Raw genomic sequence first — 27,917 nt, 5'->3', positions numbered from 1 at the left:
GGGAGGTTGTAAACCTGAGTCTTCTTTATTCAGTGTAGTCTATATACTTCTAATTCACATTCTGCCTTTCCTTTTATGTTTTGTGCCCTCAGAAGATTTATTATAGCTAATATTCTTAGATGTGATTATGTCTCTGATAATATTGAAGGTCCTTAAAATGTTTCTAGGTCTTGAGCAATATGTTGTAAGTTTTTTTTTTTTTAAAAAACAAGAAGCATTGTCTCAATATATTTATACATGTGGTAAGTTTTTATTAAAAGATAACACAAATATCCAAAGTTATATAGCCAGTGAACAGGATTGAATCAAGATTTATAACCAGGTCATCTGTCTCCTGAACCTGTACTCTTAATCACATTTCGTCAAACTGGAGTTACTTTCCTAAAGGAACAAAACTTGAATGGCAAGCCAAGTTCTTGGTCCCTGTATTAGAAAACAATAGCCCTCAGAGATACGACTTTTAGTTTTTTAAAATGTGGGCAGCTCATGAGACAGTAAGAAGAATTCAAAATGAATACTTTTTAGCATGTTGAAGTTGTAAGTACCGTTCTTTACAAAAATTTTATGCTTTTATTAGTTTGAAATATACTTAGTGCAGTCTGAAAACTTAAGGTTTTCAGGTGTTGATATCCCATGTGTTAATAGCAAATTGGAGTATTTTTCCTTAAGTGAATTACCAATAAAAATGAAGCAGCCCATTTTGTGAAATACTTTGTATTTTCCACGATTTGTACTTTAATTAAACTTCTCACAATTCTTTTTTTTTTTTTTTTAAAGATTTTATTTATTTATTCATGAGAGACAGAGAGAGAGAGAGAGGCAGAGGGAGAAGCAGGCTCCCAAGGAGCAGGGAGCCCGATGCGGGACTTGATCCCAGGACCCTGGGACCATGACCCGAGCCGAAGGCAGACGCTTAACCATCTGAGCCACCCAGGCGCCCACTTCTCACAATTCTTGACCAGTGTAATAGTTTTCCCAAAATGAAAAACTTTTTTTCTCACTGTTAAGATAATATGCATTGTTAAAAACAAAACAAACATGAAACAATTCTGAACAGTATAAAGAAGTGAAAATTGTCTGAAATCCTACCAGCTAGAGAGTAACAACTTGGTTAACCTTGTGGTAGATGTAAACACCTAGAGATAACAAATTCTTTGTTAACTTTGTATGTGAAAAATATCTTCTGGTTAGTGATTTGCTTTTCTGATGTCTACTTTTAATAAACAGAAATTTTTAAGTTTTATTATCAAATGTGTGAGGTATAGGAATACAGTTTTCTTCCAACCCCCTAAATATGGAATATTAGTTTTATGAGCCATCATGTGTTTTTCTTTGCTTTTTATCTGTTATAAGTCAAGCTTTTCTGTTCATGGACTATTTTGTTTCATTTATCAGTATGTCTTTTTATGCTAGTACCACACTGTCTAAATTATAGTATCATATAGTTTTTCTTTATATCTTATTAAAAAGAAAAGCCCCCTCACTTTGTTTTCCCTGAAGTATTCTGGCTGTTCTTTGTGTTTTTTTCTATACAAATTTAAAACCAGTTTATTGCTCTCCCAAATCTGTGGTACAGTTATTGGGATTGCATTGCATCATTGCATCAATTTTAGGGAGAATTGATATCCTTATAATAATTGAGCTTTTAATCACTGAACATGGAATGACTTTCCATTTGTCTTTTTTTAATTGCATACTTCTTTTCATGAGGGTTTTTTTTTTAAGATTTATTTATTTAGAGAGAGAAAGAGAGTGTGAGAGAGCAGGGGGAGGGGCAGAGCGAGAGGGAGAGAGAATCTCAAGCAGATTACCTGCTGAACAGGGAGCCCAACTTGGGGCTTGACCCCATGACCATGAGATCACGACCTGAGCTGAAATCAAGAATTGGATGGTCAACCCACTGAGCCACCCAGGCGCCCCTTCTTTTCATGAAGGTTTGCATATCTTCTGTTAGAACTCTGACTTAGAACAGGTTTCATCAAACTACAGCCCACAGGTCAAATCTGAACATCTCCTGTTTTTATAACACCCATGAGCTGAGAATGCTAGTTAAGAATTTTTAAATAGTTGGAAAAAATCAAAAGAACGACATTTAATGTCATGTAAAAATTACATGAAATTGAAATTTTAGTGTCCATAAATAAAATTTTTTGGAGTATAGCTGTGTTCATTCATTTAAGTATATAACTGCTTTTGCACTACAAATGGTAGGGTTCATTTTTCCAGTAGAGATTATATGGCCCACAAATTCTAAAATATTTTACTATTTGGCCCTTTATAGAAAAAGTTTGCCCACCCTGATTTAGAATTATTGTTTGTTTCATTGTTTATATATCTCAGAGTTTCTTTGTATCTTGGGGTGGAGGTGGTGTTTCAGCCTGTCTTTTTTTACGTCTGTCTCCCGTTTTGGTAAGACTTAAACTCATGAGTCACTGTTACCAAAGTGTGCTGCATTCTTTAGATATGTGTGGGCAGAGAAAAATTTGATGTCATGTTTTATATAATAATCACTGTACCGGTGTTTTGGTATTTTACATTTGAGGATTTAATTTAATAAAATACAACTTAATTTGCCTATTTACTGATTTCCTCTTTTATAGGAAATTAAGAGAGAGACAGAATCCAAGGATGACAATTTGCCCATTAAACGGGAAAGACATGGGAATGTAGCAAGTCTTGTACAACGAATAAGCACCTATGGACTTCCAGCTGGAGGAATTCAACCACATCCACAAACCAAAAACATTAAGAAGAGTATGTAAATAATTTCTTTCCTGTTTAAATCAAAATAAAGGATGTTTTATAACCATTCATAAGTTATGTTAAGAAAAATTAGCTTAACCTTTTGCAGTGGACTGCAGAAACTTCCTACATATTCTCATGTTACTAGTTATTAGCCCTTGTAGTCATTCTTCATACAATAATTGAGCATGACCTGCTGACAATTGTTTATAGGAATTAGAAATTAAAATATGGGGCTTTGTTTTCTTATTAGCCTTACAGGTTCTGTTGAATAGTTGATGCTTTGCCTTAAATTTATTTTAATACAATTTATATATTTATACCATAAATAAAATTTATTTTATGCTAAGATGTCTGCTCATCTTTAAGCAGTATAGATGCATGCATTTTGGCAGTATGTTTTTCTTCATTGGTTAGACATCTGAATATAGACATTCAGCTTCACAAGGTGATTGGCCCAGCAGTCCTTTTAGGTAGTTAGTACTCTATAAATATGTTAGAACATTTTAGCATAGAGGGAGAGCACCACATTTGAAATCAGACATGAGTTTGAGTCCATCTTATGACCTTAGATCATTTAATCTCTTGAGTTTTATTTTGCTGCTGGTGAGAAAGTGGTAAAAAAGACAGCTAATATTGCTGTTTTCAAAAAGCTTACAGTATTGGGAAAGACAGTTACTAAAGTATTAAACATTAAACATGTACAAAATACAGCATTTATGGGAGCAGATGGTATTTTAACATAGTAAGACCTGAAGCCCCTTGAGAGATTGAACACTGAATTACATGATTAATTTGAGTTAATAAGTGGTAAATGAGTATTTAACCATATTTATCTTAGATCAGTGTCTTTGATATTGTGGTCTGTAAATCCCTTGTGGTACCAAGTAGTCTACAGTAAAGAAATTTTGTTTATATACATTTTACAAATATAAGACTATTTATGATTTTTATGGAGTCTCCTTATTATCTTGCTACTTCTGTGGTACTATCTGTGAAGTTTGGGGGAAACCTTTACTTTCTCGGTTCTGTCATCCTTTGATTATTTTCATAAGATGAAAGCAGATTTTCATAAAAATTAAAAAGATTTCATGACAATAAGACCAGTTAAAGGATTCTGTGTTGTTTCCCAGTAAATGCATTGTACAAACAATATTTAGATATTACGCATACTGCTTTCAGACTACTGCCTGAAGGTGAACAGTTTCAATAGTTTTAATTGTCCTGGATGCTCAGACTCTGTTTTAGAGACTGGGGGACAGATTACCGAGAGTATTTCATATCCTACAGGTGTACCTCTATATGGAATTTTTGTGCACGGGAGAATTTTTAGGCCCACTGGAGAGTTAATTTATGACATCTGTCTATTATAAAATCCATTTACCACTTTCTTTAGTTTTACTGAGCTATAAAAAGACAGTTTTCTTAAGTGGAGACTAGACAAAGGACTTCAAGGTTATGATTATTTTATTCATTTTTGTCTCCTAATAAGAGAAGACATACTAAATTTTACCTTCCTCAAGAACACTGGTTATAATTCTTTTTCTTGTAAAAGGAAAAACCATTATGTAGTTGGTGCCAGGAGGTTTATTAGACTTTTTCCTGAGGATCCTCCATAACTTGTTTTTAAGTGCATGTTCTTGCAAGGACTAAATTGGTAATTTGGTGCTAGCTAACATGTAAAACAGGATGCAGGTTGTTTTTGCTTTCAGATTGATTTTCCAGGAAAAGCAAGCTAATGTTTTTTTTTTTTTATCTGATTTTTTTTTGTTATTGTTTGTATCATATCCTTAATTCACAAAATAGACCAGTAATTCAAAAGGTGGTTTATTTTAATATTAAATAGTAGTGGATACTACTATCCAGTATTATTAATAATTAAAAAAACCATTGTAAAAGTTGATAAAATAATCTGCAATGTGAATGTTCAGTTTTAATCTCTGTATGCCAAGACAAGTGAATCTGCATGTGTATTGAATTTTGTTTAAGCAACTTAAAAAGAGAGTTTCAAGTACATACTGTGGTGGTAAGTAGCTGGAAACTGGGCTTGTTAGCTATTCTTCTTTAGTCTCCCAAAGCCAAAAAACTGTTGGCTATTTAATGAAGTCTAGTCACAAAGCCATACTTTTGCTTATGTGTGTAAGCTAACCATAATAACTGGTAAAACAAACAGGTGTTTTTTAGGGTGAGCACAGAATAATGTTTTCCAGGACAATTACTATAAGTTGCTAAAGTTATAGAAGAGAAAAATTTGCTCATCTCATAGCAAAAACTGGTACAGGTCACATTGCTGCTGAGACCCTTATAAAATCAGGCACAGAGATAATGTTGTAGAGAATTTTGTTTAAGCAACTTAAAAAAGTAAAGTTACTTTCTATTTTTCCTAAAATAGGAAATAAAACAGAAAATCCTAAGTTTAAATAAACGGCTCATATTTTGTAGTAATAATAGGGGCCGTTCAGATATTTTTTATCCAATGTGGCTCTTTCCTTTGGGGGAAAAATTATTTGCAAATAATTTTGCAAACTACTTTGGAAAACACTCTGGTGAATTATGCTTAGTGTGTGAACAGGGAAAAAAGCACAAACTCAAAAGTTTTTGGTTATGATATAACTAGGCTCCTCAAAGTTACTGATATGCTTGGGTGCGGGGGAGCTAATTAATACTCTTTATCTACTTTAAGTTATTTAAAAGATATTCATACTCATTAAGAAGAAGCAAGCTACATTTTTTTTAAAGGCCTAAAATTATCAAATGATAGGATTTTCTGTGAAGTGCACCCTGAGCAGAATAGAATTTTTCAGTAATGTAGATCATTTCTCCTTCACCTATGAAGTGCTAACTACAATGGACACATTTTCTCAAGCTCACTTCAACTTCCAAAAGTATTTAGGGACTGTATTTATCTATAGTGTAAGAAATGAGAAGTTTTCCTGCAGTATGCATAAAAGCCACTATTAAATTACTACTTAAAAATTTACTCTGAGATGTAATGAAAGGTGACATTTGAAAAATTATACTGTAAACTCTAGGTTAGTTATAAAAGTATGGTCAGCATTGGGGTGCCTGGATGGCTCAGCTGGTTGAGCGTCTGCCTTGGGCTCGGGTCATAATTTCTGGGTCCTGGGATCGAGTCCCACATCAGGCTCCCTGCCAGCGGGGAGCCTGCTTCTCACTCTCCCTCAGCCCTTCCCCCTGCTTGTGCTCACTTGCTTGTGCTGTCTCTCTCTCTGTCAAATAAATAAATAAAATCTTAAAAAAAAAAAAATGTATGGTCAGTGTTTACTTTCTTTGGTTTCTTCTATTGTAAAACATTTTTAAAATCAGATATTCCATTATGAAATGGAGGAAACAATTACTGAGGTGTAACTGTGTCTTATTTGGAGACTAGATTTTTCTATTTGATTGTCATCTATTTTGTACCTCTTTCATGTGTTGATTGCTTCTTTTATTGTTTTGGAGGTTCAGTTGGATTTATTTTTTGTTTTGGTAAACAGTTTTCATAGATCCATATAATATCAGAACTGAAGTAACAGTCATGGTTGTCTAGTCCAACTCTTTTATTTTGTAGTTTAGGACACTGATTCCCAGAGAACTTAGGTCAAATAATGAGGAAATGACAGCTGTACTAGAACTCAAGTCTTCTGACTTCCAAGCTAGTGTTATTTCTTCTGTAGCATGGCATCTTTTTTTTACTATATACAGAAGTTTATTTGGAGAGGTTATGACTTGATGTAGTGAAGTTGTATCTATCTAGACTGCTTTTAAGCATTCTCTTTTGTTGTCAGCAACAACAATTTCTTTAGAATCCTTGTATTATCAACTCCTATTTCTTTGGGAAAACTTAAAAAAAAATTTTTTTTTTTTAAAGATTTTATTTATTTGACAGAGAGAGAGACACAGAGAGAACACAAGCAGGGGGAGCAGCAGAGGGAGAGGGAGAAGCAGACTCCCTGCTAAGCAGGGAGCCCGACGCGGGGCTCAATCCCAGGACTCTGGGATCATGACCTGAGCCGAAGGCAGATGCTTAACAACTGAGCTACCCAGGCGCCCCTGGGAAAACTTTTTTATCTAGAATATCTGCCACGTCTTTTCCACCTTCTTGTATTGTGTTCATCTTTAATTGTGTAACTCTGATCATTTTTCTTTGAATTCTTCCACGTCTGTTCCAGTTCAAACCTGTCCTTTCTATTAATTTTTGGGATATTTGTAGTTTGCTCTAAATATTTACTGTCTCATTATGTATTTGTATTTTATTACTAATTGTTGCCTGTTTCCTAAATTCTTTTAGTTGCTTAAGTGTGTATTTAATTTATTAAGAAAAGTCACAGGATTGTTGGTGTTTGTAAAGGATTGATGGAATGTAGATACTCTTGGCATGATATTTCTTGGCATTAATGCCATATAGTTAGGACTAGATAATTGTTAATGCATTCAAAAATATTTAATGGGCCTGACAATAGGCCAGGCACTATGTTAGATACTAGGGAGAAAGCAGTTAAACTCAGTGCCCATTTATCTTTAGCCTACAGAGGATGGGGTGTACACACATGAAAAAATCATTATGATAGAATAAAAAGGAAGAAGTGAGTTGTCAGTAACAGGTAGGTTACAGAATTAAATAGTGTAAGTATAGGGTGCTATAGAAACACAAAGGAAGAGTGCCTAATTCAGAAAGCTATTTGGGAAGAGGTTTCTTCTTAGTTGAGACTTGAAGATGAGTTGAAGCCCGAGAAAGGTGGACTCTGTGGATGAAAGTAAAGTGTCCTTGGCCAAATAAACAGTATATATATATTTTAAAGATTTTATTTATTTATTTGAGAGAGAGAGAGAGCATGAGAGAGGACGAGCGGGGATGGGGCAGAGGGAAAGGGAAAAGCAGACTCTCCTGCTGAGCAGGGAGCCTGACATGGGGATCTATCCCAGGACCCTGGGATCATGAGCTGAAGGCAGACGCTTAACTGCCTGAGCCACCCAGGTGCCTCAAAAAACAGTGTATTTAAGTCTTAGAAGGAATAGGATTTGTCATTTTCAAGCAATTAGAAATCAGTATAATTAGATCACTGAGTACAAGATTAAGAATCATCTAGGGGATCTTAAACTGCAGATTCTGATTCAGCCTGCAAGGGCTGCTATAACAAAATATCCCAGACTAGGTGGCTTAAACAACAGAAGCTTATTTTCTCATAGTTCTGGAGGTTAGAATTCTAAAATCAAGGTGCTGTCAGAGTTGGATTTTGGTGAGGCCTCTTTTCCAGAATTGCAAGTACCTGCCTTTCCCCTGTATCCTCACATGGCCTTTTGTGTATGTATGCCCACATGCACATGTGCACCATTAAGTGTGTGTGGGGATTAGGGCTCCCTTTTATGATGTTATTTAACCGTAATTACCTTACCAAAAAGACCCTACCTCCCAATATAGTCAAGGACACAGTTCAGTCCATAATGGGTAGGTCCAAGGTGGAGCCTGAGATACTGCATTTCTTGCTGCTGGTCTGAGGAACATACTTTGAATAGCAAGAAGTTATCCTTGAATCAGTTATACCTGATCTACCCCTAGGTGCTTTAATGAGTTTTAAAGATGAGGGTGAATCTGAGTTCTCAACTCTTAGAGTTTGAAAGAAGTTGAGAACTACAAGCCTGGGTGGTTATAAATGATCGTCACTTATTTGAATAAATGAAACTTGTTTGAAAACTTTAAGTAAAATTTTTATCTGTACCTAGGTGAGTTTGATTTTTATATGTCAGAAAATAGAACTCTTAATACACATTTTGGACTTTTTCATTTTGTGACTTTTTAACACAGACACTCTTAAATTAGTGCATTTTTAGTATTTCCAGACTTTAATCAGGAAGTAGTCTGAAAATTACTGGCTTGGAAGACAGCTTGTCTGTGAAAAAATTTGTTGTGCCAACAGTGTCTTTTATTGTTTATATTTTAAGTTTCAAAATTGGCATTGGATATTTTACTTTGGTGTAATTGGTGGGATTAGATGTATAAATAGATTTCATGGCTGGGAACCATGTACCTTAGTTGTATTTGGTTTGAATTTATTTTGGCATGCATAATGTGGGGGCAAGGTGAAAAGCCAGCCAGAACTGATTGTGGTTAGCTGCTTAGAATGCTTACATGTTCTGTTTTATTCATACATATGAATTCTATGGCAATAAATATGGTGTGTAAATAAAGGTGCTATTGTTTGTTTTAATGATCTTTCTTAACTTCATTTTTTACTATGTCACTTCTTTTAGAGACCAAGAAGCGTCAGTGTAAAGTTCTCTTTGAGTATATTCCACAAAATGAGGATGAACTGGAGCTGAAAGTGGGAGATATTATTGATATTAGTGAAGAGGTAAGGAAAACGTGCTAGAGATAAAGCAGCAATTGGAATTGATGCTCTGGGTATTAGAAAACTGCTTTGTAAGAGTATTAATTTTTCATTAGAATTTTTTGCCAGTTTCATTGTATTTTATAAAAATTTTAAGATACAGGTTTTAAAATGCTTCCTTAATGTCTTAATGTAAGGTTGTCTTACCTGTTGGAATAAAGCTTTAAATTCTTACTACACCTGGTTATTTGTGTACTGTATTTGTATGTGTTGACTTCAGGAATAAAAATTTTTAAGCTGAAGATTAATGTAATCTAAGTAGCTAAGAATAAAAATAAACATTTCCTTCGATTCTGAATTCCTTTTAGGCCCAAAGAAATAAAATAGAAGCAGTTTTACCTTCTGCATAGCAGAGGGATACAAAAAACAGAATCTTTTTAAAAGCTTTGCCTTGTTTGAATTGTCACATTCAAGTGTGAACCAAAAACACTTTTCCCACATTTTAATATATTACAGTGAGATTTAAAAAGATGGTAGACATAACTTTTCATATCTCTTCTTTTACCGTTAAAAGAATATTAAAAATTTCATTTGGCAGCTGAAGATCCCATTTTCAAAGTATATGTTTTGATATCAGATATAGTCATGGGGATTGATTTTATGTCATAACATCATGTAATATAATTTATCACTTAATGTTTATATTAAATTCCAATATATATGAGACAGTTCTGTTTTATTTCTACCAGGTGGCAATAATAATAGTTAATGTTTATTGAGGCTATGTGTCTAAAGCATTATGCTAAGTGTTTCACATTTATTTTCTTTAAATTTCTAAACAACCTAAGCAGACAGGAATTTTTATATCCATTTTATATATGAAGAGTTGGAGTCATGGAGGATAAGTGATGGGCTGTTCTAGTTACTGTTGCTGCATAACGTGCTGGCCCAAACTTTGTAGCCAAGAATAGCTATCTTATTAGGTTCATGGGTTGTGTGACTCAAGATTTCAGATAGGGCATGGTTGGGATGGCTTGTGACTCTGTTCCAAGATGTCTGGAGAGCTCAACTGGAAAGACTCAAAGTTCGGGTGCTGGTGGAGTCATGGGAAGGCGCCTTAACTGACGTGATTGGTACCTAAAAGGCTCGAAGACTGCCTCTGGAGACCTATTAGGTGGCTTCTCCATTTGACTTGGCTTTCTCATTGTGTGAGGCCCCAAGATAGTTGGACTTATTGTATGCCATTTCAGGGCTCTTAGTATAAACATTTCAGCAAACATGGTGATAGACTTTTATAATCTGACCTTGGAAGTGATAGTGTCACTTTCACCATATTCTATTGGTTACAAGCATGTCAAAAGCCAGCAAGATTGAAGGCAATGGAACAAAGACCATCTCTTGGTGGAATGTCAAGGTTACCTTGTAGATGATCATGTGGGATAGGAGATCTTGTTTCAACCATTTTTGCCCAAGTCCATATGCATGGGATGCAGAGGAGCCAGAATCCGAATCTACAATTTGAGTCATTATTCTTTACTGCTATACTATCCTGCCTCTTAGGAATTCCTTAATTTATGGGAATTACAAGGTTATTTTTACCCTAACTACTCAGTTGCTGCCAATTTGGGATTGCAGGTGTAGATAATTAAGTTTCCTGATGTTTTTCTCAGTTGTATCTGTTACAGTTTGGTCTGTATATCTCCATCACCTTGGTTTGAAGAACTCTCAATCCTTTGGTGTCTCCTTAAGTCTGCTAAAAAATTCTGAACTCTTCAGTCTTAAGAGCTTTCCATTTCTCCCTCCCAACAGTTTGTATTCTAGCCATCTTGTATTTCAGCTGTATATATTCCAGGAATAAATCCTTTATTTTTATGTCACCATATTTTTAACTTGGTTTGTACCTAGAAAACTCTTATTCAGTCTTTAATATCCAGCTTTTTTTGTCATTTCTTTTTAGGGAAGCCTTTTTGAATCTTTTAAGCCCTTTTGTGCTCGTACAGCAATTTGTTCATACTTTTGTTGTAGTACCTCTTGCATTACATTGTAATATCTACTTAGTATTTGTTTTCTTCTTTAGATTGTTTCACTCAAGGGCAGAGATTTCTCATATGCAAATCTCAGTCTTTCACTGGCAGTTAACACCATGGCTCATACGTAGTGAGTGCCTGTTGGACGAATACCTTATTAAAGTTTGCTTTGTAATTCTGAAGTGAAAAACATTTAAAACATATTTTAAATAAAGAGCCTTTTCTAGTAGTGATATTTCATGTTCTGCTGTTAACAGTGAATAGTTTACTCTTAAAATTTTTCTTTTACCTATTAAGACCTTTTAGCATCCTTAGTAAAAATTATACATTTTAAAAATTATTAAATAGTATTAAATAACCATGAAAATTAGTAACCTTGTTACTAGTGAATGTAAGTATTTTTCTAAAGAGTTTGGTTCCCGAGGATATTTCTGGTTGATGTTTGGGGAGTGTTCTTTTTCTTACTTGGGTTAAGATTCACTGTTTAAGTAAAAAGGCTTAGTAATTTTATGTGGCATTTGGGAAGTTATATTCTTATAGTCATCAAACTTTTTCTAAATCTGAATTTTCATATACTTAAATAATATATGAAACATATTACAAATATTGAAATAATTACAAATTGAGGCTCAGTGGTGTTTAAAAGAGTGATGTTCCCGAAGAGAGCTATCTACTTCCTGCTATTAATACCTTATTCTTGGTTATCTGATATTTTTAATTGCAGTTGATTACAAATTCTCATTGTAAATGCTACTGATATGACTAATCCCATATATGATAAGTCTAATCAATTTAGATTTAATCTACTTAAAATATATTTTTCACCATTATTTTCTTACAGATTTAGAGGGATTATTTTGCATCACTAACTTTGTGCTCATTCACTTAATGTAGTTTAATTTTCCCATAGTGGGAAGATTTTACTTAAGAGAACTTTTTATTATTTTTGAGTTGTGAACTCTTTCAGGTAGAAGAAGGCTGGTGGAGTGGAACGCTGAACAACAAGTTGGGACTGTTTCCCTCAAATTTTGTGAAAGAATTAGAGGTAACAGATGATGGTGAAACTCATGAAGCCCAGGAGGATTCAGGTAGATTATTTTAAAAATTTGAATAGATTTAAATAAAATTATATATGATCTGATGTTTATTTGGTATTTTTTGAAACTCTGTTCTTGTTGAACTATGAGCTTCAGTTTTTCTACTTTTAAAAAGCAGCTATGACAGGGACTTAAAATGAACTAAATATCTAGGCAAATAATTTAATATTTTTCCTTCTCTGATGTCTGTTTAAACCCAAAGTAAAAGTTTAGTACCCTGATTATGAGTTAATACTACTTATGTTATCTGATTTCTTTCCACTTAAGATGTACTAATGTTTTGATTTGAGTTTGCAAATGTCATAACTACTTCAGAGATTTTAGAATTTTTTAATTAAAAAATCTTGCTTTTGTTTTTGTTCATATTCAGATAATAAATTAGTTTTTTGTGTAGCCAGAATATCATTTAATATTTTGTGATTGCCCTCATTTATAGGCTTACCCACAAATTCATCTTAAATTTGCTCACCATTTAAAAGTATGATTGAGAACATTTATCCCAGGGGCGCCTGGGTAGCTCAGTCGTTAAGCATCTGCCTTCGGCTTAGGTCATGATCCCAGGGTCCTGGGATCAAGCCCCGCATCAGGCTCCCGACTCGGTGGGAAGCCTGCTTCTCCCTCTCCCACTCCCCCTGCTTGCGTTCCCTCTCTGGCTGTGTCTCTCTTTGTCAAATAAATAAATAAAATCTTAAAAAAAAAAAAAGAACATTTTATCCCAAAGCTGAATTTAAATTATTTTTATTTTTAAGAATTGCTGTGGAGTTTAGTTTTTTTTTTTTTTAAGGTCTATTTATTTATTTTAGAAAGAAAGAGAGACAGAGCATGTGTGAGTGAGCAGGGGGAAGGTCAGAGGGAGAGGGAGAGAGAATTTCAAGCAGTCTCTGCCCTGAGCGCAGAGCCTAATGTGGGGCTTGATCTCACAACCCTGAGATGGTGACCTAAGCTGAAACCAGGAGTCTGACACTGAACTGACTGAGCCACCAGGCACCCTTGTTTTTTTGTTTTGTTTTGTTTTTTGTCTTTTGTAAGAGAAATTAAATTCAAAAGTGGTAATGCAGGGATCTAAAGTAGATCTTTTTCTGTATGGAAAAATGTATGTAGTGAGGTTCAGTATATTTTCAAAATTGACATTAAATATTGACAATATTTAATATTGACTATTATTTCATAGTTCACATACAGATTTAATTGTTTTAGTATATGCTTTGTATAGTTGTTTTTTTCTCCCAATTCTGGACAAGACTATGCAGGGAATTTATTTCTCAAGTTTCTTTAGAATAGTTTCCCAGTATTTCATTGTGTTTCTTGACAATTTTGAAGGATTTATGCTGATATTTTATATAATGGATCCCAGTTTGGGCTTTCCTTCAGATTCTTCATGATTAGTTTCAGGTTGTCTTTTATTAACAGGATTACAAAATGTTATCTCATTGCATTGTATCAGGAGGCACATGATGTCTGTGCTTTCTTTTTGGTGATGTTCAATTTAATTACTTGGTTAAAGCTGTGCTGCCAGTGTAAGGGTACTGTTGTTTTCTTTATAATTGGTAAGTGTCTTGTGGGGAAATACTTTGAGACTATAAAATTGACATTCTTCTCTAAAGAACTTTCTTTCTGCTCAGTTTGTTTATTTATCGGTGTGGACTCACCAGTGGGTTCTATTTTATTTACTAGGTATTAATCTGTTACTGTTATTTATTTTGATACCACCAGATTTGGCCCATGAAAGCTTCTTCAAATTAGTTTCTGTGATTTTATTTTAAATCAACTTTATTGGAAATATAATTTATATATAATCTGCCCATTTAAAATATACAGTGTGAGTTTGACAGATGTACAGTATACATCCATGAAAACTACTGCCACAATAAATGTACAAAACATTTGCATCATCCCCAGAATATTCCTCATTCCCTGATACAGTCCATCTCTGTTTCTGTCTCTGGTTCCCAGGTGATCATAGGTCTGCTTTTTTCTCATTATGGATCAGTTTGCATTGCTGTGTCCTCTGAACAGGTCTTCATCATTGTTTGAGCACTTCGTTATTTTGTTGTACAAGATGTTCCAGGCTCATGTTGAACTTTACCTACTTCATCCTTAATCAGCTACTTATTCAGGCAAAGTTGGTTACTTTTAGAGAGGTATAGTAGTTAAACACTGAGATCTGAGTACAAGTGTGCTCATTGATCTGGGGTGCTATTGCTTCTAGGCACTCTTAGTAGATAAAACAGGGGAATGCTTTCACATGTACACACATGCCCACATACACACTCCTGTATCTCTTTACCTATCATCCATCTCTCTACCTACCTACCTACCTACCTACCTGCCTACCTACCTATTTCTACTGGTACCTCTAATTCTATTTTAATACACAGGGTGCATTCTAGTCTGCAATGATTTCATCCTTAAGCCCGTTAGCTGTAGAGATGAATGAAATAAATAATTGAGTTTACTTTACTTTTAAAGGGAATTTTCGGGAAAGGGTTTTAAGAATCAGTTTTAGTAATAATAGGTAATAGAGTGATGGTATAAATCAGTCTGGTGAATAGTTTTAACTCTAATCTTATTTTTAGAATAAAATAAATGACCTTAGGAAGCAGTAGAGGACAGTTTAATCAGTGAATATTTCTTAAGGCTTCTATGTGCTAAGTGCTAGGTTGGTTTTGTGAGGGCACAGAATCCCCTCTGCAGTCCAGAAGCTTAAGGTCCAGGCCTCTGAGGGATAAGACAAATATGAACTCAAATTAGTACATTTCAGTCTGGATTAAAATGGTCTGAGTGTAAGAGGTGCTGGTGGAAAACAGTTCTAAACAGAATACATTGTCACTTATTTTCATATTTTCAGAAATAATCTAGGAAACATTAAAAATATCTGCAACTCTGACTACAACTATTTTAGAAGATGTTATTTTCTAAACTTCTGTTCTTTTCCTTCTAATTGTTCTTCCCCTTGTTTTCCACTATACAGGCATTTTTTAAAAAAAAATTGTTAATTGTTATAAAAAACACATTATATACAATTTATCATCTTGACCATTTTCTTAGTATAATTCAGTAGTTTTATGTATATTCACATTGCCATGCAGTAGATCTCCAGAACTTTTTCATTTCACAAATCAAAATTCCATACCTATTAAATAACTCCTCATTCCTTGCCCCTTGAACCACCATTCCACTTTGTTTCTGTGAATTTGACCACTTTAGATACCTCATATAAATGAAATCATACAATATTTTCTTTTTGAGACTGGCTTATTTCACTTAGCATAACGTTTTCAAAGTTTGTCCATGTTACAGCATGTGACAGAATTCTCTCAGATTGAATAATATTCTACTCTGTGTATGTATTGCATTTTGTGTATCCATTCATCCATTCATGGATGTTTGAGTTGTTTCCCCCTCTTGGCAGTTGTGAGTAAAACATGGGCTGTTAAAACATGGGCATACAGATACTTGAGACCTTGTTTTCTTTTTTTTTTTTTTTCTTTTTAAAGATTTTATTTATTTATTTGACAGAGAGAGAGACAGCGAGAGAGGGAACACAAGCAGGGGGAGTGGAAGAGGGAGAGGCAGGCTCCCCGCCGAGCAGGGAGCCCGATGCGGGGCTCGATCCCAGGACCCTGGGATCATGACCTGAGCCGAAGGCAGACGCTTAACGACTGAGCCACCCAGGCGCCCCGAGGCCTTGTTTTCCATTTGGATATATACCCAAAAGTGGGATTGCTGGATTATATGCTAGTTCTATTTTTAATTTCTTGAGGATATGCCATATCATTTTCCATAGTGTTTGCACTATTTTACACTTCCACCAACGGTGTAAAGGGTTCTAATTTCTCCACTCAGCAAACACACTTGTTTTCTGGGTTGTTTTTTATTTTATTTTATTTTTTATTAGCTGTCCTGATGGGTATGAGATCATATCTCATTGTGATTTTGATTTGCATTTCTCTAATGATTAGTGATCTTGAGCATCTTTTCATATGCTTATTGGCCATTTGTGTATCATCTTGGGAGGAGTATCTGTTCAAGTCCTTTGTCTGTTTTTCAAACAGGTTATTTGGTTTTTTTCCTTTTGTAGATGAGTTGTAGTAATTCTTTATATATTATGGATATTAATCCCTTATCAGATATATGATGTGCAGGTATTTTCTCCCATTCTGTTGTTTCCTTTGATGTAGAGAAGTTTTTCATATAGGTAGTCTCATTTGTCTGTTTTTTCTTTTGTTGCTTGTGCTTTTAGTATCATATTTAAGAAATCATTGCCAAATCCAGTGCAAATGAAACTCTCTCCCTGTGTTTTCTTCTAGGAATTGTATAATTTTTGGTTTTATGTTTAGGTCATTAATTCATTTTGAGTAAATTTTTGTGTATGGTTTAAGACAAGGGTTCAACCTCATTGTTTTGCATGTGGATATACAATTTTGCTAGCAGCATTTGTTAAGGATGTCACTGGACAGAGAACTGGTTCCAAGCTCAGGTTTGGTTGCTCACTGCTAGAAAAATCAATACTCGAAGGACAAGTGATGGTGGGAAAGGAAAGGTTGCTTTATTCAGGAAGCTGGTAACCTGGGAAGATGGTGGAATAATGTCTCAAAGCCATCTTCACTGTCCAGGTGAAGCTGGAGAGTTTTAAACGGGAAGGCATGGGAAAAAAGGAGGAGGGTAACCTGCAGGAGAAGCCGGTGCCCAGGCGGTGTAGCCATATGTTGACATGACCCGGAATGGACTTGCTGGCATCAGTGGCAGCTGTTTTCAATGTAGTCAAGCCTTATCTTCTGAGAAAGTCTGGTCCTTTAGTCCTCAAGGTCAGTGATCTGCAAATCTCAAAGAAAGTTAGTTCTGCTGCAAATCAAGGGATTTAAAGCAAGTAAGGAGTGCATAAATTTGAAGCAAGGTTAATAATTACCCTTGAGACCCGTGGTGAAGCTGTTACAGAGAGTCCTTTCCCCTTTTGAGTCGCCATAACACCCTTGTTGAAGCTCATTTGACCAGTCTATGCAGACTTTTATCATGGCACGTATGGCTATTCACATGTTTATGTTTTTCCTCTCTAATAGACTGTCAGCTGTTTATAGACAGAGACTGTTCTTTTTCTTTGTTTGCTTACTGCTTACTGTAGGGATCCAAAAAATGAATAGCTTATGGTCTGTTTAATTTTTATTCCGGTGTATTATATTTTCTCTCATGTCATGTGCCTTTTTATAGGGCCAGCACTTTGGGGGGGATAGTGTAAAAAAACTTAGTAATTTATATATGAACAGGTAGCCCTCATACCAGTTGATTATGTCATCTGTTTTCTGGAGCGCAAGGACATGGTATGGGTTATTCCTAGGGAGAGTAGATGAATCAATCTCTGCTATGGTTGGTTAACCTACTTGCATGGAGCACTGTGCTTTTAAAATTAGGGGCTTGATCATTTAGCATTTGTGGGTACTATTGTATTCCTAATACTGGGAGTTATAGTGGGGTGGGGTTGGGACATTGAAATCATTCTTTCAATGCAGATGCTGGTTACATTGAAATATAGAAAATCATTTAGATAGGAAGATATATGAGTCATAAAAACATATACTATTTTATGTTCTACTTATTTGAGAATACTTGGTATTCTAAAGTCAGAACTCATGTCTTGAAGATGTGTAAAAACATTGAGAACAAACAAGTACAGAAACATAGTGGTATAGTTATTACTTAGCAGACTGTCCCCTGAATTACTTCTGATGCATATTTTTGTTCATGTGTTTCATAGGTATTGGATCTTCTAATATTTATTTTTAACATTTGGGGTGCCTGGTTGACTTGGTTAAGCGTCCGACTTGATTTCGGCTCAGGTCATGATCTCAGGGTTGTGAGATTGAGCCCTGTGTAGGGCTCTGTGCTGGGCATGAACTCTGCTTGATTCCCTCTCTCTGTGCCCCTCCCCCCCCTCAAAAAATTATTATGAATTAAAGCTTATGGTGAAATGATGTTTATGATGCCATGTAAACTCAGCTCTTAAAATATGTACAAAAATTTTTTTTAAAGATTTTATTTATTTGACAGAGAGAGGAGAACGCAAGCAGGGGGAGTGGCAGGCAGAGGGAGAAGCAGGCTCCCTGCTGAGCAGGGAGCCCTATGAGGGACTCTGTCCCAGGACCCTGGGATCATGACCTGAGCCAAAGGCAGACGCTTAACCAACTGAGCCATCCAGGCGCCCCAGAATTTTAAGGCTATATGGGACCACTAGCAAAAGAAATACAATTTAAATTTTATTATATTTTATATTTTTACATTTTATATTATAAATTTTTATTTTAAATTTTTATAATTATAAATACTTTGGGTACTTTCTTGCACTATTCAGCCTTATTTGAATTTTAGTAACTTTGCAGAAGTATGTCTGTTAAAAATGTACTTCCTTGCTTACTTAACCCTTTTAAAATAACACTGCATTCTAAATGTGGAGCTTTGTGATTATGGGGGGGGAAGTCAGTGGTTGAAGTACACTATAATTCCCTTTAAAAAAAAAAAAAAACTCTTTTAAGTTTTAGGCACAAAGTTTTTGCATATTGATTTGAATGCCAGGAAGTGAGTGCTTTATAAGAACTTTAGAACTCTTGTGATAAAAGAATACAGATCTTTAAGCTTTGATTTAAGAGTTCCATCTAATGCATTATTTACAGAATTGATGTCCACTATTCCTATGCCCTAATGAAGTGTAACATATTGTGTCTATAATTGGTATTTTTATAGTCTTTTTAGTCTATTTTACTTATTTAGATAAATATCTTCTAATATTCAATTTCAGGAAAAGCTTTGCTTCTGTAAAGAAGTGTTATGTTTCCATTTTTATAATGAAATGACTCCTTTTTCATTTTGTCAAATATACGTAACCCTTTATGTTTAGGGTGTCCTTTATCATCTTTTACATTCCACTTTATTTGCTAAGTAGGACCTGCTTTCAGTTTCCCCCCCATATTCTGTAAAGCCAGTGACTACAGCTTCCGGTATTTTCCTCCCTTGTATAAAGTCTTCTCCCCATCTTAAACCTATAAAAATGTCCATTTAGATGTCTGTGAGGCATCTCAAATTTAAGATAGTCAAAATTGGTCATCTGTCCTTTTCTCTACCTAGATTTGCTCTATACAGTATTCCTCATCTGAGTTAATGGCAACTCCGTTGTTCTTTTATTTAAACCAAAGAATTGGATTCATCTTTAACTCTTTTTAATCTCACATTCCACACTTGATTCATTAACAGATTTTGTTACCTACTAAATAAATGTATAGAACTATTTTTAGGGCGCCTAGGTGGCTCAGTCGGTTAAGCATCTGCCTTCTGCTCAGGTCATGATCCCAGAGTCCCGGGAGTCGAGTCTGCATCAGGGTCCCTGCTCAGCCGGAAGTCTGTCTCTTCCTCTGCCCCTCACCCCACTCGTGCTCTCTCTCTCTCTCTCTCAAACAGATAAAATCTTAAAAATAGAACTCTTTTCTTTTACTGCCTCTACCTGGTGTAAGTTATCTTTTGCTTTACAGTTGCAGTGGGTTCTTAATTTGCCATTACCTGCTTCCTGAATGTTAATGTGCTCACACTCTAGTAGGTACATATTTTACTTAAGAGTAAAAATCAAAGTCTTTTTAAATTGACTACAGAGCCCTCTGACCTGGCACCCTCAATGTCTTCCCCTACCTCTCTGACTTTGTCTCCTACTTAACTCTCCCTTTTGTTCATGTTGGTCTCCTTATAGTTTTTTAAAGATGTCAGGAACATTCCTGTCTCAGCCTTTGCAGGAGTTAGATGAGATCACCCAGAGAGACGGTCTAGAGTGAAGAAAAGAGCTCCAGACCGAATCCTATATAGCAACATTTATGGTGTGGATTTAGATACAATTACTAAAAAGAAGACCAAGAGGGCATAGAGAGAGAGCCAGGAGAAAACCTATGAGTATGTGGTAGTCAAGGAAAGAGAGTTTTTCAGGGAGGACATAGACAGTAATGTCTGATGCTCCTTGTGAAGTTAAGATAAGTTAGATAAGAGAGAAAATGTAATCCTGGATTTAGGGATGGAGAGAGCATTAATGACCTGGATAAGCGCAGTAAAGAAAGGTGATTGGGACAGAAGCTGAGTTGATTGGCGGGGTGGAGAGCAGTGGAGAAAGGAAGTATAAAGCAGTCCAGCAGTTGAGGACAACATATTCAAGAATGTTTTTGTTCTTAAGAAGGAAAAGTCTTGATCATTTTTAAATGCTAATGGCAAAGAACAAGTACAGAGGAAGAAGTTGAAGATGCATATTTGGAAGGATGGGATTTATCATCAGAACAGGATTTACCCAGAAGGTAGAGGGAATGAGATTCATATTGTAGGTATCATTAATCTCAATTGATTGGCGATACATCAGAGTTAGTGTCGAGAAGCTGAGGGAGAGATGTCTGACTTCTGATTTTTTTCTATAAAAGAGGAGAGATGCTAAGAATGAGAGGTCAGAATTTTGAGGCAATTAAAAGGGTCCCAGTAGTTAAATGTTAGAGCCATGCATCCCTCTGGGCTTCACTGGGCTATTGGAGGGATGCGTGGCATAAAATGGTTAAGAAACCCTGATGGATTGTTCTTCAGAAGTTCTGGTTTCTTGTGGGTAGAAATAGTCATTCTCTTAGGAGAAGTGAACAGTGTTTTAATTTGATTATTCAAGCTCTGAAAAAGAAGACAGTGCTTATTGCTGGTGGGGCACAGGAGCTTGTGTAATGGCGGTGTACGCTGGTCGTGCCAAAGGTGGTGGGTTGAACTTCGGTGGCCTGCAGCCTGGTCTGTGGGATTTAAGGTGGTGTCTGTATTTCCACATTAGCATTCACCTTGAGCAGCCTGAAGTAAAGAGCTTTGTAAGGAAAATTGTTGGGGGCTTTGATGCTTTTACTGGTAATATTTTATGCGTCTTTATAGCTAGATGCTGTTTCTAAAGATTCTGTTTAGGAACTAAGGAATACAGATTTTAACTACTTAAAACACATGCAACATTTTCTTAGGAAATGTAGGATTATTTTTAAAATCTTTGAATGATGGTAAAAGATACTCTTCGGAGTAAAAAGGGGGAATTTGTGCCAGCAACTTTAGATTCTAAGTCCTTCTACTTGGTTTACATATTTTACTTTAACATATTCTACATGAGTTCCCATTTAGTTTAATAGTGAACTTGGATTGCTTCCATTAAATGCTTTGTATTTTCATCAAGTTTCTACTTTAGCGCTCAGTGTAGTTCACATAAAGATTCTTGGTTTTTTGTTTTTGTTTTGTTTTTTTCCCCCAATGATTTTACTTTGGGACTCTTGGTTCTTTTGTCATTTTATGCGGAGGTACAAGACATTAAGTGGCTTTTGCTTATAGAGATTTAATGAAAAAGGGAGAAAGAATTTTAGGCCTAATAGGAACACTTGCTTGTTGTGTTTTTTGACTGACAGTGGCACACATAAAATGTAGATATAATTTTTCTACAAACTTAGAAATTCAAGGACAATCTGACAGATAAAGTATATAGGCATAAAAATATTAGGAATACCATATAGGTAAGATTTCTGTTTTGTCTGATTATAAAACCTCCTGTTTGGCCACTTTCCCCATCTACCTCTTTTCCTTTCTCTCCTACCCCTTCTTCACCCATTCTTCCTTGTAGTAGTTAAGACATTTTCCCTTTTATTTTTTGGTTCTTCTATGTGATAATGCTCTCTCTTGCTTGAATGGTGCTCAGCAATACCTCTTTAAACTCTTCAAAAATCATAGGCACTGAACCAGACCCTGTTAAGCACTTTATAGTAATCTATTTAATCCTCATAGCAATCCTATGAAGAATCCTGTTTTATAGGTGAAGAAACTGGGCACATACAGTGGAGGAGGTGATAAGATTTGACTCTAGAGTTCATGTGCTTTATTACTGCACTGTGCTGCCTTCCAACCATCGATTCAGTAGTCATTATAGGGGCACCTGGATGGCTCAGTCAGTTGAACATCTGCCTTCGGCTCAGGTCATGATCCTGGGGTCCTGGGATGAAGCCCTGTATCAGGCTCTCTGCTCCTCTCACCGTCTCCCTCTCCCTCTGCTGCACCCCCTGCTTGTGCTCTTTCATGTGCTCTCTCTTTCTCTGTGAAATAAATAAATAAAATCTTAAAAAGAATAGTCATTATAGTAGTTTTGACAATTTTCAATGAGCTGAAAGTAATTAGCCTATCCTTTGTGTTTAGATATTTTTAATATCTAGCCATTTATTTTAATGATATGTTTTAATGACTCCAGTAAAGTTTACAGTCACTAAATCTAAAAGAAAATTTTCATTTTATGGCCATAATTCTAAAAACTGAAAATCATACCTTAGAATAATTTGATGATGTTGCCTTTATTAATGTGCAGCTTATTAATATCATAGATTGTTTCAAAAAAGCCTTTCAGGTAGGTACCTCATACTGTTCTGTGTCTGAATATTGTTTTGTCTGATAAGCTGGTTATTGCAGATGTATATTACAATATTTAGAACACAATTCAGCAGTGAGGAGGTAAGACAGTGGAATTACCTTCCTACCGTACAAACCGGGAAATTGAACAAATTATAGAAAACAAATGTTTTCAGGCAATAGGAAGCACAAGAATGAGATACTTGAGAAAAGGGGAAACAAGGAAAATCCTATCATTGTCCGGAATTTCTACAAGGAACTAATTTTTGGACTGCAGTGCCAAAAGGGTGAACCTCAGCAGAAGGTTGTCAGTTTTGTTGAGGAGTTAGAGATTTGAGTTCAAGGAATCCAGGGTAGTTAGAATTGTGGAGCTGATTACTTGGGGAAAGAGAGAGGGAGGTTGGGGGCGGGGGTGGAGAGAAAGCGCTTCAACAACGTGATTAGGGGGTTTCCTTGAGTGTTTGGCTAATATCAATCTGTGAATGCATAGAGTGAAACCCCATGAGCTTAGACAGGAATAGTTGGTGAAGAAAAATAAATCACTGGGATTAACCTGAATAATTCCCAGTGCTTACACAAGATCAAGAATTGTTTGAATTCTCTCCATCTGGTTTTGAGAGACTTCATTGAATACATGGGCAATTCAGTGGAAGGGTGAAGTGAGGGTAGATTGGTGTTCAAATGGAAGCTATTCTAGTTCTACCCTGAGAAAGCTTCACACTAATATGTAGGTACTTGCCTGTTTGCCAGGAAAAAAATTGGCACTCTTTTTTTTTTTTTTTAAAGATTTTATTTATTTACTTGAGAGAGAGAAAAGGAGCAGGGGGAGGGGCAGAAGCAGATTCCCCACTGAGCAGGGGGCCTGATGTGGGGCTCAGTCCCAGGACTCCGGGATCATGACCTGAGCTGAAGGCAGATGCTTAACCTACTGAGCCACCCAGGTGTCCCCATAATTAGTACTCTTTAATGCAGGGTTTCTCAACCTTGTCCTTAGTGACATTTGGGCAGGATAACTCTTTACTTTGGGGGGGGGGGTCTATCCAGTGCATATAGAATGTTTATAAACATTTCTGATCTAAACCTACTAGATATCAGTGGCACTCTTCAGTTGTAATAACCAAAATTGTCTCCAGAATGTTCCCATGTATCCCTTGGGGGATAAAAGCACCCCAGGTTGAGAATCACTGTTTTTTTATTTTAAAACTTTTTAAAATTTTTTAAATTTTCTTGGGGGGTGGGGGCAAAGGGAGAGGGAAAGGGAGACAGAGAATCTTAAGCAGGTTCCATGGAGCCTGACGCAGGGCTCAATCCCATGATCCTGAGATCATGACCTGAGCTGAAATCAAGAGTCGGACGCTTAACCTACTGGACCACCCAGGGCCCCAAGAATCACTGGTTTTTAGAGGATTACAACAAGATCTAGCCCTCAACAACATTAAATAAAATGAATTACTAGCTGTATATCAAGAAGTAGCAAAATGTGACCCACAGTTTGGAAGAAAATCTAGTTGATAGAAAGTGAACCAGAAATGATGCAGTTAGCAACAAGGATGTTAAAAATAACTGTAATAAAAATGCTCAGTATGCTCAAGGATGTAATAGAAAATGTGAATGTAATGAATGAAATAGAAGACATTAAAAAAGAACCAAATGGAACTAACTCCTAGAGATGAAAAACACAATATTTGTAATGAATTCCTTCTTGTGGAATTTCAACAGTAGACTAGAGAATGAAGAAAAGATAATTGAAACTTACACACGTAGCAATAGACTCCATTCGAAATGAAGCACTAACAGGATAAAGACTGCAGAAAACTTGGGATAATTTTAAATAGTCTAACATGTATAGCTTGAGTTAGAGAAAAAGAGTAGAGAAAAGGTGGTCAGGAAAAATAATTTGAAGAATGTTAAAATATGCCCAGATTTGATGCAAACTATAAATCCACAAATTCAAAAAGGATAAACACACACACCCACACAGGGCTTGCAATGGCACATTATAATTAAGTGCTGAAAATAAACAGTAAAGTGGAAAATCTTAGGAATTAGAAGAAAAAGGTACTTCAAGTAGAGAAGAATTAAGATAAAAACCACAGATAATCATCAGAAACTAAGTATGGCAGAAGACAATGGAATGATATCTTTGAGGTGCTGAAAGAAGAAAAGTGGTCAACCCAGAATTCTATTTTCATGAAAATATTATCCAGAATAAAGGTGAGATAAAGTTTTCAGACAAATAATAATAGAGAATTCATTGCTAGCAGGCCTGCTATACCCTAAAGAATTAAAGTTCTCTAGGAAAAAAAGCAAAATGATACCAGGTGGAAACTTGTATTCATATAAGTGTAATGAAGAGTGACAGAAATATAGGTAAATATGTGGATAAGTATAAAACACTGTTTTACATTTTTAAATTTTTTAAAAGATAATTGACTTTAAAATAATATATTATGGGAAACATAGTTTATGTAAAAGTAAAACATGACAACAGTAGCTGTAAACACAGAAGAGATGACATGGAAATGTACCTATTATTATAAGGCTATTACACGTGAAGTGGTATAATTTTATTTGAATGGTTTTTGGCCAAGTTAAAGTTGCGTATTATAAGCCTAGAGCAACCCCTAAGAAAATAAAACAATGAGGAATTGCTAATAAGTTAATAATAAAATGAGATGCTAAAAAAAATACTTAAGGGCGCCTGGGTGGCTCAGTCGTTAGGCGTCTGCCTTCGGCTCAGGTCATGATCCCAGGGTCCTGGGATCAAGCCCCGCATCGGGCTCCCTGCTCGGCGGGAAGCCTGCTTCTCCCTCTCCCACTCCCCCTGCTTGTGTTCCCTCTCTCACTGTGCCTCTCTCTGTCAAATAAATAAATAAAATCTTTAAAAAAAAAAAAAATACTTAAAAAAAGAGAGACATCAAACACAAAAATCAACTCAAAATGCATTAAAGTCTCGAACAAATACCTGCAACCACAAAACTCCTAGAAGAAAACCTAGGTGGTAAGCTCCTTGACATCAGTCTTGGAGATGATTTTTTGGACCTGACTCCAGAAACAAAGGCAACAAAAGCAAAAATAAACAAATGGGACTACATCAAACTAAAAAGCTTCTCCACAGAAAGGAACCCATCAACAGAATGAAAAGGCAGCCTATGGAATGGGAGAAAATATTTGCAAATCATATATCTTATAAGGGGTTAATATCCATAATATATAAAGAACTCATCCAACTCAAAAAACATGATTAAAAGATAGGCAGAGGATCTGAATAGGTATTTTTTCAAAGATGATGTAGAGGTGGCCAATATATACATGAAAAGGTGCTCAACATCACTAATATTCAGAGAAATGCAAACCAAAACCACTTGATGGAATGGCTATTTCAAAAAGACAGGAAGTGTTGGTGAGGATGTGGAGAAAAGGGCACCCTCCTGTACCGTTGGTAGGAATGTAAATTGGTGTAGCCACTAATGAAGACAGTATGGAGGTTCCTCAAAAAATTAGAACTACTGTGTGATCCAGAAATTCCACTTTGGGTCATTTACCTAAGGAAGAGAAGTACACTAACTTGAAAAGATATCTGCACCCTTGTGTTCATGGCAGCATTGTTTACTAATGGATAAAAAAATGTGTGTTATATATGCACAATGGAATATTTTTCAGCCATAAAATAGAAGAAAAACCTTGCCATTTGCATCAACATGGATGGACCTTGAGGACATTATTATAAGTGAAATAAGTCAGACAGAGAAAGACAAATACTGTATGATTTCACTTAGATGTGGAATCTAAAAACAAACAAAACTGAATTTAGGGATACAGAGAACACATTGATGGTTGCCAGAAGCGGAGGGTATAGGATGGGTGGAATGGATGAAGGTGGTCAGAAGGCACTAACTTCCTAAATAAGTTCTGGGGATGTCATGTACAGCAAAGTAACTATAGTTAATAAAACGGTGTTGTATATTTTAAAAGTCATAGGAGAGTAGATCTTAAAAGTTCTCATCATAAAAAAAATTTGTTAACTTTGTGATGATAGATGTTAATTAGACTTTTGTGGTAATCATTTCACAATATATATACACATAAGGAATCATTATTTGTACACCGGAAACTAATATAATGTTATATGTCAGTTATATCTCAATAAAAAAAAGAGGAAGAGACAGCAGAGCCCACTGTCTTTATGTCCACATACTGAGGAAAGGCCTTGTGAAGGCACAGTGAGAAGGCAGCCATCTGTAAGCCATGAAGAGAGATCTCACCACAACCCAATGTGCTGGCACTCTGATCTTGGGCTTCTAGACTCCAAAACTGAAAAAGTCTCTTGTTAATGCCAAAGGAAAAAAGAAAAAAGGAACAAAGATTAACTGGGCAAATAGGAAACAAATAGCAAGATCATGGATTTAAACCACATCAGTGATTACATTAAAATTAAATGGTTTAGGGGTACCTGGGTGGCTCAGTCATTAAGTCTGATCTCAGCTCAGGTCTTGATCTCAAGGTTGTGTGTTGAAGTCCCACACTGGACTCCACGCTGGGCATGTCACCTACTTAAAAAAAAAAAAAAAAGTCTAAAAACTCTAATTGAAAGGCCAGTTGACTGGATAATATGCTGCCTACCAGAAACTTGCTCGATATATTAAGATACGGGTTAAAAGAAAGAAAAAGGGTATTCTGTGCAGAGCATAAGCAATCTAGAATGGTTACATTAATAATGATATATTAATATACAAAGGAAAAAGGGATAAAAAGAAACATTTCATAAGGATGGAGTCAATTCATAAAAATTACGTAACAGTTGTAAATATGTATAACCTAATACCAGAACTACAAAGTACATGAGACAGAAACTGCCAAAACTGAAAGAAACAGGCAAATCTATGCATAGATTTGAACATGCTTCTCTCATTAATTGATAGAACCAGTGGACCAAAAAATTAGTAAGGATATAGAAGAGTCAAATGATCAAATAAGTGATCTAGTTGATGTTTTGAAATACTTAACCCAACAACAGTAAAATACACATACTTTTGAAAAGTACATGGAATATTTACCAATAGACCCTTAATGTTTGGGCATCAAGCAAGTCTCAGAAATTTAAAAGGTTTGAAGTCCTACACAGTAGGTTTTGTGACCCCAGTGGAAGTATTTCAGGAATAGATACTTGGGAAATTCTCAGTTACTTGGAAATTAAGCAATATTTATAAATAACCTGTGGATCAAAGAAGAAATTGTGAGGGAAATTAAACTGGTTTTTCAAATGAAAAAAGAAAAAAGGAAACAACAATAAAAATTTGTGG

At 35.5% G+C, this 27,917-nt stretch overlaps 1 protein-coding gene across 1 annotated transcript in view; it reads left to right on the top strand.

Annotated features, from left to right (window-relative positions):
* LOC110582196 (CD2 associated protein) overlaps nt 1–27,917 on the top strand; it is a 133,429-nt gene that overhangs the window by 47,998 nt on the left and 57,514 nt on the right. The window contains exons 3-5 of the mRNA XM_021692137.2: nt 2,601–2,754; nt 8,995–9,095; nt 12,066–12,186. Coding sequence (XP_021547812.1) covers nt 2,601–2,754; nt 8,995–9,095; nt 12,066–12,186 — 376 coding nt within the window. The remainder of the gene's footprint in view (nt 1–2,600; nt 2,755–8,994; nt 9,096–12,065; nt 12,187–27,917) is intronic.

The sequence above is a fragment of the Neomonachus schauinslandi genome, chromosome 8 (genome assembly GCF_002201575.2).
Source record: "Neomonachus schauinslandi chromosome 8, ASM220157v2, whole genome shotgun sequence".
NCBI lineage: Eukaryota > Metazoa > Chordata > Mammalia > Carnivora > Phocidae > Neomonachus > Neomonachus schauinslandi.
The sequence above is the reverse complement of the archived record's forward strand: the minus strand, read 5'-3'. Positions and strand labels throughout refer to the sequence as shown.